Source organism: Bombus vosnesenskii, unplaced genomic scaffold (genome assembly GCF_011952255.1).
Source record: "Bombus vosnesenskii isolate JDL3184/JDL3185 unplaced genomic scaffold, Bvos_JDL3184-5_v1.1 scf7180000013272, whole genome shotgun sequence".
Classification (NCBI taxonomy): domain Eukaryota; kingdom Metazoa; phylum Arthropoda; class Insecta; order Hymenoptera; family Apidae; genus Bombus; species Bombus vosnesenskii.
In genome coordinates this window covers 4,588,410-4,601,362 of record NW_022882930.1, presented here as the reverse complement: position 1 = coordinate 4,601,362, position 12,953 = coordinate 4,588,410, and the positions used below count along the sequence as shown (strand labels likewise).

General features: G+C 37.4%; 1 protein-coding gene across 11 annotated transcripts in view; it reads left to right on the top strand.

Moving 5' to 3' along the window:
- The window catches only part of LOC117231348 (potassium voltage-gated channel protein eag), a 157,420-nt gene that overhangs the window by 7,560 nt on the left and 136,907 nt on the right, over positions 1–12,953 (top strand). For 8 of the 11 annotated variants that reach the window (XM_033489722.1, XM_033489731.1, XM_033489728.1 and 5 more), the window contains exon 2: positions 9,966–11,404. In XM_033489722.1, the coding sequence (XP_033345613.1) occupies positions 11,326–11,404 (79 nt within the window). In that variant the 5' untranslated portion in view covers positions 9,966–11,325. Of the gene's footprint in view, positions 1–9,965; positions 11,405–12,953 lie in introns of those variants that run through there. The other 3 variants (XM_033489732.1, XM_033489733.1, XM_033489730.1) reach the window with 1 other exon arrangement.

The window sequence follows — 12,953 nt, the reverse complement described above, 5'->3', positions numbered from 1 at the left end:
ATAGAAATCTAATGAATATTTAACATGCAACAGCGAACATGCGCCACTAGCATCACTAACATTGTTGAAATAATTACTATAATTAGCCAAACGCAACTGACGCATTAATATCAATAGTCTTCACCTTATATCTCCGTTCAGAAATATTCTGAAATATTTCCATTCATTACCACCACTTCTATCCCAATTCTCCACCCTATCCCCACCCATCTATCGATCTATCAATCTCCCTTGCCCTTTGCCTTCTCGCAGGTGCAAGGTGAGCCCGAAAACGCGTTCCTGTTTCAAGGAAGGTAGGAAGGTCGATCGATCGGCGTGCGACGCCTTTGAAACGAAATGCCTGCTTTCTTCGAACGCGTCGAACATCTCTCCTATTTCGGCGAAAACTTTCACGGTCCTTCTCGAACGTTGTACTGGAAATGGCTAGTCCATGGCTAACGTGATCGAAGTCAAAGCAATTCCTTTGCTCGAGCTTTTACAACGTTCAGCCAGCCATCTGGCTCTCTTCCGTTTGTCTTTTGACCTCTCTGCGTTTTCAGTGCGATTTCTTTGAGGAAGGTGAACATTTTCAGAGAGCCTCCCTGTCCACTTTGTCGTCCCTTTAATTGCTCTTCACATTGTACTCATAGGGTGCGAATTCAATTAGGTTGGATGGTTTTTTTTATACTATTGTAACCTGCTGGAACGAAGAATCGATAGAGTAGCAATTTGAGGTTAGGTTGATGAGGAGATCGTGTATGATTAAGAAATTGGAAGATTAGCAAGAGTTCTTGGGGTGTACGAGAACAGAGTTTCTCATGGAAGATTGTTTGATGAGAATAGTTAATTTTATAGGAGAATGGCAGGTGGTATAATTTTCTATAGGACAGAGTACCTTTACACTCATTGTCAAAAGAGATTAAAAGCGACGAGGTCGATGAACTCGAAGATAAGACTGGCGTAATGCTTTCTAGCTCTTCAAATTACTAACGAGGAAGGTTCTCGAGTTAAAGTCTGGGGAACCTCTTTGGGAAGTAATTTCAGTGGTTAACCTCAAACATTCGCGTCACAGCTACTTACATATATACAATGGTTACAAATGCGCTTGTATCGCAGTGTATTTACTATAGCATCTATATATCGATTGATTAAGTCCAAGTATATTTAGTTCTATTTAATACTTTCATATGATTATAAAAATTTAATACTATGAAAATGAAATACGGAGTCTGATAAAAAAAAAAACGCTTTGTTAGAAAATAAGAATACATGCAAGTACTCTTTGTAGCCACTGTATTATAAATATGTTTTGTGGTATCTTATACGGCGAACAGGAGAAAGCTTAACAGTGGTACCTGTGCATAAGAGTGTAAGAAAAATTTCTATTGAACATTTCTTTGTACCAAAAACTCGTCTTATTTAGAACGAACAATTATATTATACGTTCAATTTTCTCGTCAATCATAATTCAGTTTCGTAAAATCACAGCGTCTCTTCTATTTCACACTTCAAACTTTCTTTTCATCGTCACTGTAGACTACATATGTAGTCGCTTTAAAATTGTACCTGAATAAGAAATTCACATACTGTATTCGACTATCAAATGCAAATTCATATTACCATTTCTGGCTTCGACCAATCTGGAATACAGTTTTGGTAGTGGAATAATATCGTTGAAAGCTACGCAGAGATCAGCGAGCTGGAAGGTTTCTAGAGAAGCGAAAAACGATCGGAGTAATCGCGCGTTTTTCTTGATGGCGTCTATCGGGAAGGTGGTAAAAGCATAGTCTTGGCGGATCGATCGATTACTCGGTGGAACTCGGGAGGGAAAAGGGGTGGCAGCCGTGCCAAAAACTCCTCCCACGAAAAATGATGGGCTACCTTGAGATACGGTTCGCTTTCTGGTGAGTAGAGAGAAGACCGCTCGAAATCCGGGTGACCTCCTTCTCGACACGGTCTTTGCCCTCCTTCTTCGTCTTTTCTCTCATCCCTTCAAGCTCGTACTGGCACTCCTCCCAGTGACAAGCTGATCTCCCGGAAGTGTCGCCTCCGGTTCGGTCCCCGTGTCGGTGACGACTCAGGGAAATACCGATCGGAAAATGGAAAATCGTTGTCTCGACTCTTGATAGTTTGTTTCGAGACTTCCGGGAATACTCCAGTTTTTCCTACGGTATACTGTGTTTATTATCTTAAGATATCCAGGATGTTGTCAGATTTCTGTTGCTCCGTTTGCTCGAGAATCTCGTTGTTACATATAAATAACGAATACTTGCGAATAATTTAGTTTGAAAGGTTCTCTGGTCAACGATGTTTGAGACTTATTTACGAAATTTAGGATTTTCCTGATACTCTCCTGAAGATTAGATTCCTCGAGTTAAGAATTGAATAATTTGGATCTCCGTTAGAACATATTAGAAGCCTGGAAAATATTCAATTATTCATTAAGCATGATTTACTAAACAGGATTTTAGAATTATATTCTGCATATGCCGATTAAGATTTGCTGAATGAAAGTCGTAATCCTCGAGGCATTAGAGATTCAAAAATACTTTGGTATTCTTGATGATCGTTAAAAAATAAACAATTGATGATCCATGAAAGACAATAGCAACCATCTTGTGTGAGTAAACGACGGATCGTCCGTTCGTTGTCTTTTTATCGGGAAAGCTCGCCATCGATCGTTAGGCGAACTACTTTTCCGCTTTCGGTCGACCTTCGAACGCTATTAGAATTCTTGCGAATCGGACTCGTTGCCCGATTTCGTTGCTTCCAATATTACTACTCGCTTTCTTCACGTGCCACTCTAAAATAGCATAGACCTAGGGATATAAGTTGAAAATAAAGAAACAGCCAGGTCAATAGATTCTTTCACATCCTCATTCGAATCGTTAAATCGTTTTGAAATGTAATTAATCCACAAAATATACGTTTACAGAAAAATCTGAAAATCCAACGGTCACTTGAGCCTTTCAGAAACAAAATTGGCTAGCTCCACTTCTTATAAACCTATCAATTTCACATAAATCAGATGTGCATAATTGGTATTCAATATGTCAAAAAAGGAATCTTATGTTCATACAGTTCCATATGAAATTATATCATATGGCTCCAAGAAGTATTTGTACATACCTTTTATTTTCTAATAAAGCGTTTTTTTTTGTCAGCTTTTATATTTTTCATTTTCATAGTGTCTTCTTTAATTATGTGTAGTCACTGCAAAATGATAGGAAACTCTATATACTTGGGCTTAATTAATCAGTACATAAGTATTATAATAAATACTATGATGTACAAATACTTTTTGTAGCCACTCTAAATTTACTTATCATAAGCAGAACTATCTGCTTATACTAATAAATGATTGTAAATTCCAATGAGGATTTTATAAAATAATATTTGTAACTGTTTAATAAAAAAATGTTTCTGAGCGATGCGTTTGTCACAAAGGAAAAGTTTTCTTGGGGAATCGTAGCTTCGTCAATTCTCTAGGCGATTCTTGCTCTCACCTCCGGTTACTTCCAGACAAATCGGATAAGTCGCTCCTGCAGGGGAGGGTATCATCGATTCTCCTTACCCCGATGCTTCCTTTGCCAGTTGTTCGCGAACAAAACCCACGAGAATGACGGAGTATTCATGAAAATTGTATGGAATAGATGGTTTTAGGCCGTTCGACTCACCTTTGAGATTCCCTGTCTTCTCATTTGTCGCTTCCTCACTATCCGTCGTATAATAGACGCACTTTGTCGCGTTCTCGATTTACTCGCTTAATGGTGGATTAACAAAACTTCTACTCGTTCAGCCAGCGTTGAGATATTGAGTTTGAGTAACTTTTCGCCTGGAGAATATGCTGAAATGAAGATAAATTAGTTTTACTTTTGTAAGATACTGAATATTAATTTATAAGAAATTATTAGTAGAGATTTTGTATATATAATATTATACATACATATACATTTGCAGGAAATATGATGGGGCAAAAATACATATAATATGAAGGAATATATAAAATATCGAAAGTATGATACGTGTCATAATTAGTTAGTAGATAAATAATCCTCTAATTAGATTCCATTTTTGGAAATATATTTACAAATATATGAATTTTCGTTAATTATTGATTGGCATTGGTAATATTGATTTCTCAATTGACTAACTAGATAGCTGATATTTTACACTCGATTATATTTGTACGGGGATTCTCAATCTGCTTACCACCTTATCTTGTTGTAAAATCACATTTGCTAGATTGCTGATATTTTGGACTCGATTATTTAATTTATGCAGGAACTCACGATCTTCTTATGACATCATTCTGCAAGTTCCTTTCGCATTAAAGATACATCTCGATATTTGCATTAACGAAAGTTAAAAAGGCGAGACGACCCAGTTTATGCGTTAAGAAATTTGATACGCTACCAAGTTTCGTTAATCTTCTCTTATGAGTAATAACTTTCGTATTCATGTTAAGTATAGCGCGAAATTCTCGAACATTTCTTCGATTTTACATTCCACAGAAAGTCGAGGTTGTGATACATTCAAAGAGCCTGTAATTCCAGAATCACAATTTCAATCCCAAAACGAATCGAGTCCATGAAAATTTTCGGTGGTTTTCGTGGACGTTGGCGATCCAATTTTCTGCTAGTGCGGATGCCCTTGCGACTTCCGGTCCGCACGAACTGTTCCGTCCTGATTTTATTCAGTGTCCTTCATTTCACTTGCAGATTTTGTGGTTCTCTTTCGACCCGTCTTATCTATACGCTTTAATTCAATTGTCATGCCTCGAAAGTTTCTGTGTTGGTCCATCTTTGAACCATCGGAAGCCCTCATAGCAAACAATATGCCTGAAAGAAAGAAATATTGGCTTGTAATATAAATTCGTCCTGTTTTTATATTTCTTACGACACTTGTATGTATCGCATGCACAAGAATAATATTTTATAATTATATAAATTCATTTTGTTTTTACATTTGTTACAACATATGTATCCAATACATTACATACACAGAAACAGAATGAATTTATGTTACAATCCAATATAATGACATATGAAAGTGTTTGAACACTACCATAGAAAACTTTCATATATTATACAAAAGATTTTGACATTTCATTGGTGCTGTAACGAAGCACAAGCGTCATAATTACAATGGTAACATTTGAAGTAAATCTGAAGATGTATATAAAAGTTAGAAAATATTTATTTCAAATATATATTTAATTAAAAATAACATTTTAAACATATGGTTCATGTTAAAGACGGCTCAACTGTATATTGTTGTTTACTAATATAATTAATAATTGACTGTTTATATATTTTGGCCATTTCTATGAAGTGCATGTCTATAACAAATATCTTGAAATTTCTATATACATCTTCAAATTGTACCAATACAATTTCGATATTCATATCTCATTACAGTGCTTCTTTGTCAATGGCTTGTTTATTGAATTTTTTCTCAGTCACTGAATTCTATTGTAACTAAAAATAAATCTATTTTCTTAACTACAAATAATTCCATTTTTTTTCTAAATTTACATGTAACGTAACTTTTTTTTTAGGCAAATATCATCGATTTTTTTTCTCGAATTTAAATTCGAAAATTGAATTATAAAAAAGCAGGATTTTTGAAGTTTTGCAAAATTAAAGCTCGTTCGTGCGTAAAATTGTATGGTATCTACAGATATTTTAACCAGTAATTCGTGCATTCTGTTAACGAGTTCGTTTCTTGTACAATACTCCAGTGGCACTGCTCACGAAAAATTAAATTCCATGTGGTTAATTAGCCCTTTGATGCGGCGTATTTTCAACAAGCACGCAAACATCGATGCTCCTTGACAGTATGAGTTTGGTTTGTTCCAATTGCATCTGAATTTTATCCGTGTGAAAGAATCCAAAAGCGCTCGAACGTTGTCGGTACTTTGCTCAGGGCCAGCTTTTATATTCATTTTAAATTGTAACTAAAAACAAATGAATTACGACACATTTCCAAGTGAACAGTTTCTCATGAAATTCATAGAATTCATATACATAATTCGTATAATTTATGTCTCATGTAATTTTTGTATATCATATGAAAAGAACATGGCGAATAATTTAAAAATTTTATTCTATTTGGTTGTGAAATTATATCTCTTTTTTTTTTTTGTACCACAGTAAACCCTTCAAAGATACCCATTATCACAATATTAGATATACTTTCGGTTGATCATACTTAACCTATTCTTGAACTTAAAAAGTTTTATCTTTCTAACCACTTTAGCCATTAATTGTAAATAAGTGACATGAAAATCAAAAAGTCGAAATTTCTTTAGTCGGTCTGTGAAATCTATCTAACCTTTTAACAAAAATAGTTATAGAAAGAACGTCTTTAAAATACTGATATAAAAACATTATTTATTTCTAAGATGTCATTACAGAAGAGTTTTTCCTTGTTTTGAAAAAATGTATCGTGAATTGCTTTTAAAAGATGGTATAAAAAAAACATGGTGGAAATGAAAGTGTACGAAAAGTTACCATAGGAGTAATTTTAAGACGACACTAGACAACGAGTTCTATCGATATCAAGAGCAATCCCTAGTGACAGCTAGGCTAGAGAAACAAAGGACGGTGAGAGAACGAGCCAGGATCTGGCACTGGTGCAACGCTAAGAGAAGAAAAATAATCTTCCCCTTGAGTGAACTGAACGCTATTCTGCTCGAATTCTCGTCCCCAGATACTAAGCTTCATTCGATACGTCTTATAGTTGTTCATAAAATATTTAAAGGAAACGTTCGAGCACAGATTCGTTTTTGAGAAAAATCGCCTCCATCAAATGTCGTAATATCGATAGTATCGACAAGCATCCCGGCTTTTGCAGACGTGTGAGATGCGATTAAACGATATCTATAGCGTGGAGGGAAAAATGTTTCAGGAAACTTTGTAGTTGTTCCTCTTTTGTTTGAAATTCAGTGACGATGCACAGAAATAGAGTTTTTTTCAAAACACAAGTCCAACTGGCCGTGGTCGTTTATTCTCGTTCTGGGTGAATGTTCTTCTTAACCTCAAACTTTAGTGCAGACTGAATGATCGAATTCGACTTTCTTAAAAATTTCTTTCTATTCTTTCAACTGTTCGTTTAACTTGATTATCTGGATCTTCTCCTACTATTAATTATTAATTAATAGTATCGGTGAATTGACAAGTGATAATTATAGGTTATAGGCTTCTATATATTTCGCAAAAAATCACAAATTTATGTCGAACAAGACATGTCAAATTAAAATGTATGCATTATATAACTAGTAAAATTCATTTGTGAGTTTTTGATTCATTATCAAACTTACTACTTTTATGGAAACAAAATTTATTAATGCTAGTAACTTTTAATTCGCGACATATTTTTGTAAGCAGTATTTTACTGTTTGTAGAATTCTTTCGACTGCACCCTGTAAATTAAATCAGTCATAATAGTAGGTTGTTTAAGGTGGTCGATATAATGGTCGATAGGTAATCGATAAACGCTTGTGACGTCACAGTATATCAAGCTCGACTATATAATTATGGCAGACAGGATACGTGGATAAGCTGACGCCGCAGATATCATATAAACCTATTTCCGTGTGAAAACAAAGGAAATTAGCTGCTACCAAGCGACTCGATTCCACGTAATTGAAGAGTTTAAATGGCAAATCATGTAAGTCTTGAAGAAGAAAGCTATTGTAAATACCATACTCGATACTAGACTTAATTATGTTGAAACTATTGACGAGTAAAGTATAAATGCTATAAGTGATATATGGAATAATTCACTTTAATTTCTAAAATTATTGCAAATTATTACAGTTAAAATCGTAAGTGTCAGTTTATTTATCTAGTTATTTATTTATTGAATTTCGAAAGTTCATAACTTCTTTCATTACATACATCAATATTAGAATTAATATTTGCACTCTTAAACATAATTTGTAGAATGATTTATAATTTCATGCTTTTCTCTTGCAATTAATATGAGGGAAATTTTACATAATGTGATCAATATGAGGAATCTATAATTTATAATAAATCGAACAAGCGTTAATTTTATATCAACACAGTTTTCACTTACCGAAAATCATCACTCGTGGCGCTTACATCGTTTATCGATTACAAAGAGTAAATCGAGTTCGATTGAATTTACCAATTGGCATTTAGGAAGAGAAGAACAACACTTCTAAGATTGGATATAATTCGAAGATATCGCAGCAATTTTCTGCGATTCGACTGATTTAACTTTATCTAACCTGGAAACAGTGGCATTTCGGAAGTTGGATCGATTTGAAATAGGTTGTATTCGAAAGACGCTTTAGCCTTGGGAATCAGTGGCAAACAAACGTTGCGTTATTGGAACCTACGGATCGGAAGACCGGTGAAGCTTGCAACGTGATTGGCGTTGTTTTGAATCCGTTGTTGAGTTTTCGAGTGCAATCGACGGCCGATCTTCCCGAGATCCAGAGTATCGAATGGTACGGTACGTATCGTAGCTTTTTTCCGATTGGAAACACCGTTTTTTCCCTGTATTTTGTTACCACGTGATGTGGAATGGTAGGATTCGTCGTCTGATATGGTAAAATTGGAATTTGTGAGGTTAGGAATTAGTATTTTTTCATCGAAAGGATCATACTGTTTGATAAAGTTTAATTCCGACTTTAGTTTCTGTTTTTCAAACTGAACATACAAATAAAATTTGTATTTTTTAAATTATATTTAGGCAATACAATTTTTATTATGTTGAATACAATTTTATCGCCTATATACAAATTATATATGTATGTGTATATATGTTTCAATAGTTACTGAAATAATTGTAAGATAAGGAATTGAAACTTAATAAAAACTTTGTTTTCTCTTTTTCTCCTAGTAACTTCTATGAAGTCTACGCCTCTACATACAGATTCTATACATTGCAATAGTTACTAGAAAAAGCATAAATCAAGACTGCAAATAATTTTTCTTCTTTTGTTATTTTAATAATATTTTCTTTCAAGTCTTCAGACTTTAGTTACTTTCACATCACTCTGTGTTACTATCATTTTCAAATTATTCGCATGATCTACTCATATTCCCAGGGTCTGATCGATCGAGAATAAAGGACAGGAGCCGGGGATCTTCGTTTTTCGTTTGTGCCACGCATGACGAGCGTTAAAACACGACACAACATCGTAGCATGTGCGCAGGATTTCATTGTCAATCAAATGCTTCCAACCCAATTATTCTCATCTTTTGGAAAGCTCAAGGATCCCGAGGACGTCCGCGGGCACTGTTACGCGACCAATCGCGTCATGGCAACGATCTCCTCTCGTGGGCCGCTGTTTCGAGTAAATACGACTCCACGGATCCATAAAGATAACTCGCAGCGATTTATTGCCAGCGACATGAAAACGCAATTTTATCTTTCACTGTTGGCAGCTCCACGTCCGCGTCCCCGTTCGACCAGAAAAATAGCTTGTGCTTTAATATTAATACGCTCAGGCATCAAGATATTTTTCACGATTTATCGTTTTATACTTGTTTATTCATGTACTTCGACTCGTCTTTTTCGACAAAATTATAACATTTCAACTCTTCCACGCGTATACGTAATACTATCTTTTCATAAGTTATTAATAGACTGCGGATATTTATGCAAATTTGTATCATAAACTACCAGGGCTAAAGAAATGTAACCTACGCAATGATTTCTTTAAATATTGTACTTTGAATATTCCATCTATTTTTGCGTGTCACGTGTATTTCACGAAACTTTAAAGTTTCTACAAACTTATATCTGTCCAATTTGGTTGTCAATTAATTACGAACGCGTTTGTTTTCGATGTTAAAATCTTACTGCATTATGTCCCTCTTGCATAAGCATCTCAAGCCAAAAAGCAATTTTCTTCTAATTAGAAAATAATTCGATTCCGAAAGAGTTAGATGTTAGAAGAAAATCAACTTTACAAAAGTACTATTTTCAATTTTCTTTCATTGCAGCACTTAAGGATTATACCCTCGACCTTCAGCAAGACTGCACGCGTCTCCCCTCAAATCACATCCAGCATAGAATCTAACCGATCATCGAGCTTCACCTGCCATCGAGAACCAACAACCGCGATAAAAGAAAGAACGCGAGGACGCCAGAATCGGCCGACGAAGATGTGATCGAGAATTCCTCTTGTACTACGTCCCCCTGTCTAAGGGATGTCCTCCTCCGCGGGCACCAGCTGCACCGACGCCGAGGAGGACGCCGAGGATGTGGAGAACGAGGTGGCAGGTAGCGCGCAGTCGTCTAATTACTTGCCGTCGGGTTTCCGTGATAGCGCGCGCGATCACCTGGAAGGACTGCGGTTAGATGGGTCATCGATCGCGCGTCCACCAGCCGGGGACAGTTCCGCGAGCCCATCGACGTTGTCGTGGTCGGTGCCTCGATAAATCCGGATCATCGTCCTCCACCACCATCTTCTCCCCCATCTTCCTGTCTTCTTTACGGTCGTCGATCGACGTTCGTTCATCGACGACGAAGAGTCAAAGGTCTCCAGTTGCTCCGTCGCGAGTCGTATCCACGGTGGATGCGCAGCTGGAGCACGTACCAAGCTGGAGGAGGTATAGGAACGCTGATCGTTGGAGCAACGGAGGACCGTTCGCGTTCAGGTGACGACAGAGACGTCTAGGTTACTGCCAGGTGGATCCTGAAATCGTCCAAGATCTGTCCTGCATAATTCGCGTTATTATTTTTAGTTTCTTACATATTTTCCTTTTAGTTTCTCGTAGTCCGGTTTGGCCCGAGTGTTCTGTATTATATACACGTAGGGAGAAACTGTTGGGTGTTGTGTTGGAGAATCGACAAGCTTCTATCGGTCTGGCCGGTCCCAGCTGTGGAAGGTCAGAGGACTGCGAGATCGGAAGTTCGGACGAACGTTTCCGGCCACTGTCACGCTATAGAACGTGCGAACTATCTCGCCCGAGGATTTACACGGACGTGTACGGGACAATTGGTCGAGCGTGTTGCTACAGCGTGTTTGGAAAGGCGTATAGCAGGTCGCGGCGGTTGTGCTCGTTTGGACCGGTTCCAGGCGGACGTGAAACCGTCGACAGGTGATTCGGGCGATACCACAATGGTGAACTACCCTCGAGTCATGACATTCAGTTAGTGAACGTACAGCTTGTTGTCGCGCGTGTGCATCTGTGCAGCTGTAAGAAAGTATTAAGAGAGAATAGAAGAGAAGAGGAAAGATCGAGAGAAGAAGGCTGGACATGCGGCGAGGAAGACAGCACGTAATCGTCGTAGCTAGAGGCTGGACGAGGTCCTGATAGCCGCAGCGACCAGGATCCGGGATCATCCAAGGAAGAAAGGATGCCAGGGGGGCGCAGGGGCCTGGTCGCCCCGCAAAACACATTCCTCGAGAACATCATTAGACGGAGCAGCAGTCAACGTGAGTACGACACACGACTTTAATTGGTTTCCTTTTCCTATTAATCGTTTTGTGGAATATACGTATGTATACGTAACTATTATAGAATGTGTATAATATGCGAATGAATATAAAATACACAAGGTGAAGAATTCGTTCTATTACATTGGTTGGAAGAATTAAAGAATACCTACTACGAATTGTTCTATTGCATCGATTAGAAGAAAGAGAACAAAGAAGCGCTATGTTTGATTGATTATTCTTACGAGTAGCGGATCAAATCAAATGATTTCGAGGAAACTCCAGATTTTCACGCTTCTGACGAATAGATAATAGCTGCAAGAAAGTGTAAAATGAGTTTCTTTGTACCATTATCGTAGCTGTAAACATTCGAGTCTCCTTTTAATAGCACTGCAGTAAAGTGCGATATTTCGCATAAGAAAACATAGCAAACAAGAAACGCAGTAACTGTATCATAAAGTATTCTCTTAAGCTGTAAAAGCCTTTGTTTCGTGGCATTTATTTGCCACGAATTGTTCCTTCGAGACGTACTTTTCTCTTCGTAATTAGCCAGCGATATACGTTTAAATTAAACTTTTTAATAATGTCTGGAAAAATACGAAGCCGTACGTATATCATCGCCGGTTTGCATATGACCTTTTATTCTTTTCATAAATTTCTCATATTGGTCGAGCGCAGAAATACGAAAGAGGAAGAGAAAAAAAAAGGGATAAATTGATTCCTAAGACCAATTTCCCGACTATTCGCGGGGTTTTAGTGCGTGCTCTTTCGCATTCCCCTCCACCCTCTTCCCTCTGTTTCACCGTCGTGGAAATATAGGTCAAGCTAATAACTTTACGTAACCGCGGCAAGTGTGCAGAGATAAAAGTTGCCCCCCTCGTATAACGAGATTACTCGCGATGACCATGATAGGTTCTGCTTCGTTACACGATTTAACCCTTTCGCTATACCTATAGCGGTCGAAGAGCGGACACGCTAGAGGCTAACGTTACTCGAATCGCACCTTCTTGTTTACAGATACAACGTACATGAGTTACACGCAGAAAAGGATTGTAAGCTTGCACGGCTCGGGTTTATATCGTCGATGCAATTCGAGGCTTCCTGATCTAAGCCTCTGTGTTCGATAGAAATTACCTTCTCACGTTTTCCTACTGCAGGAGAATCGGTCTGTCGCTGCAGTAAATAGTAGGTCTGTTACTACAGTAGTATAAGTCTGTCTGCACGGTAGAACACTGGCCGTGCTTCACTCGTAATATATGTTATACGTTCGTTTAAATGGACTCCACCAATTTTCCTGCCAACGTATTACTTTTCGCTCGCACAATAGTTCACGCCCAAATAAACGAATTCAATCGGTAGAAGTTCGATTAAACGGGTATCAGCTAAAATTTCGTTCCAATAAATGGATTTTACTATATTCTACTATATAGTACGGTCTTATAGTACTATATAGATATGTATATCGAGTAAATGGAATTTTATCTCTGTTAGACACCAGTGTACCATTCTGTTAGCGAAGACGCGCTAGTCGCAGCGACGATGAAATTGT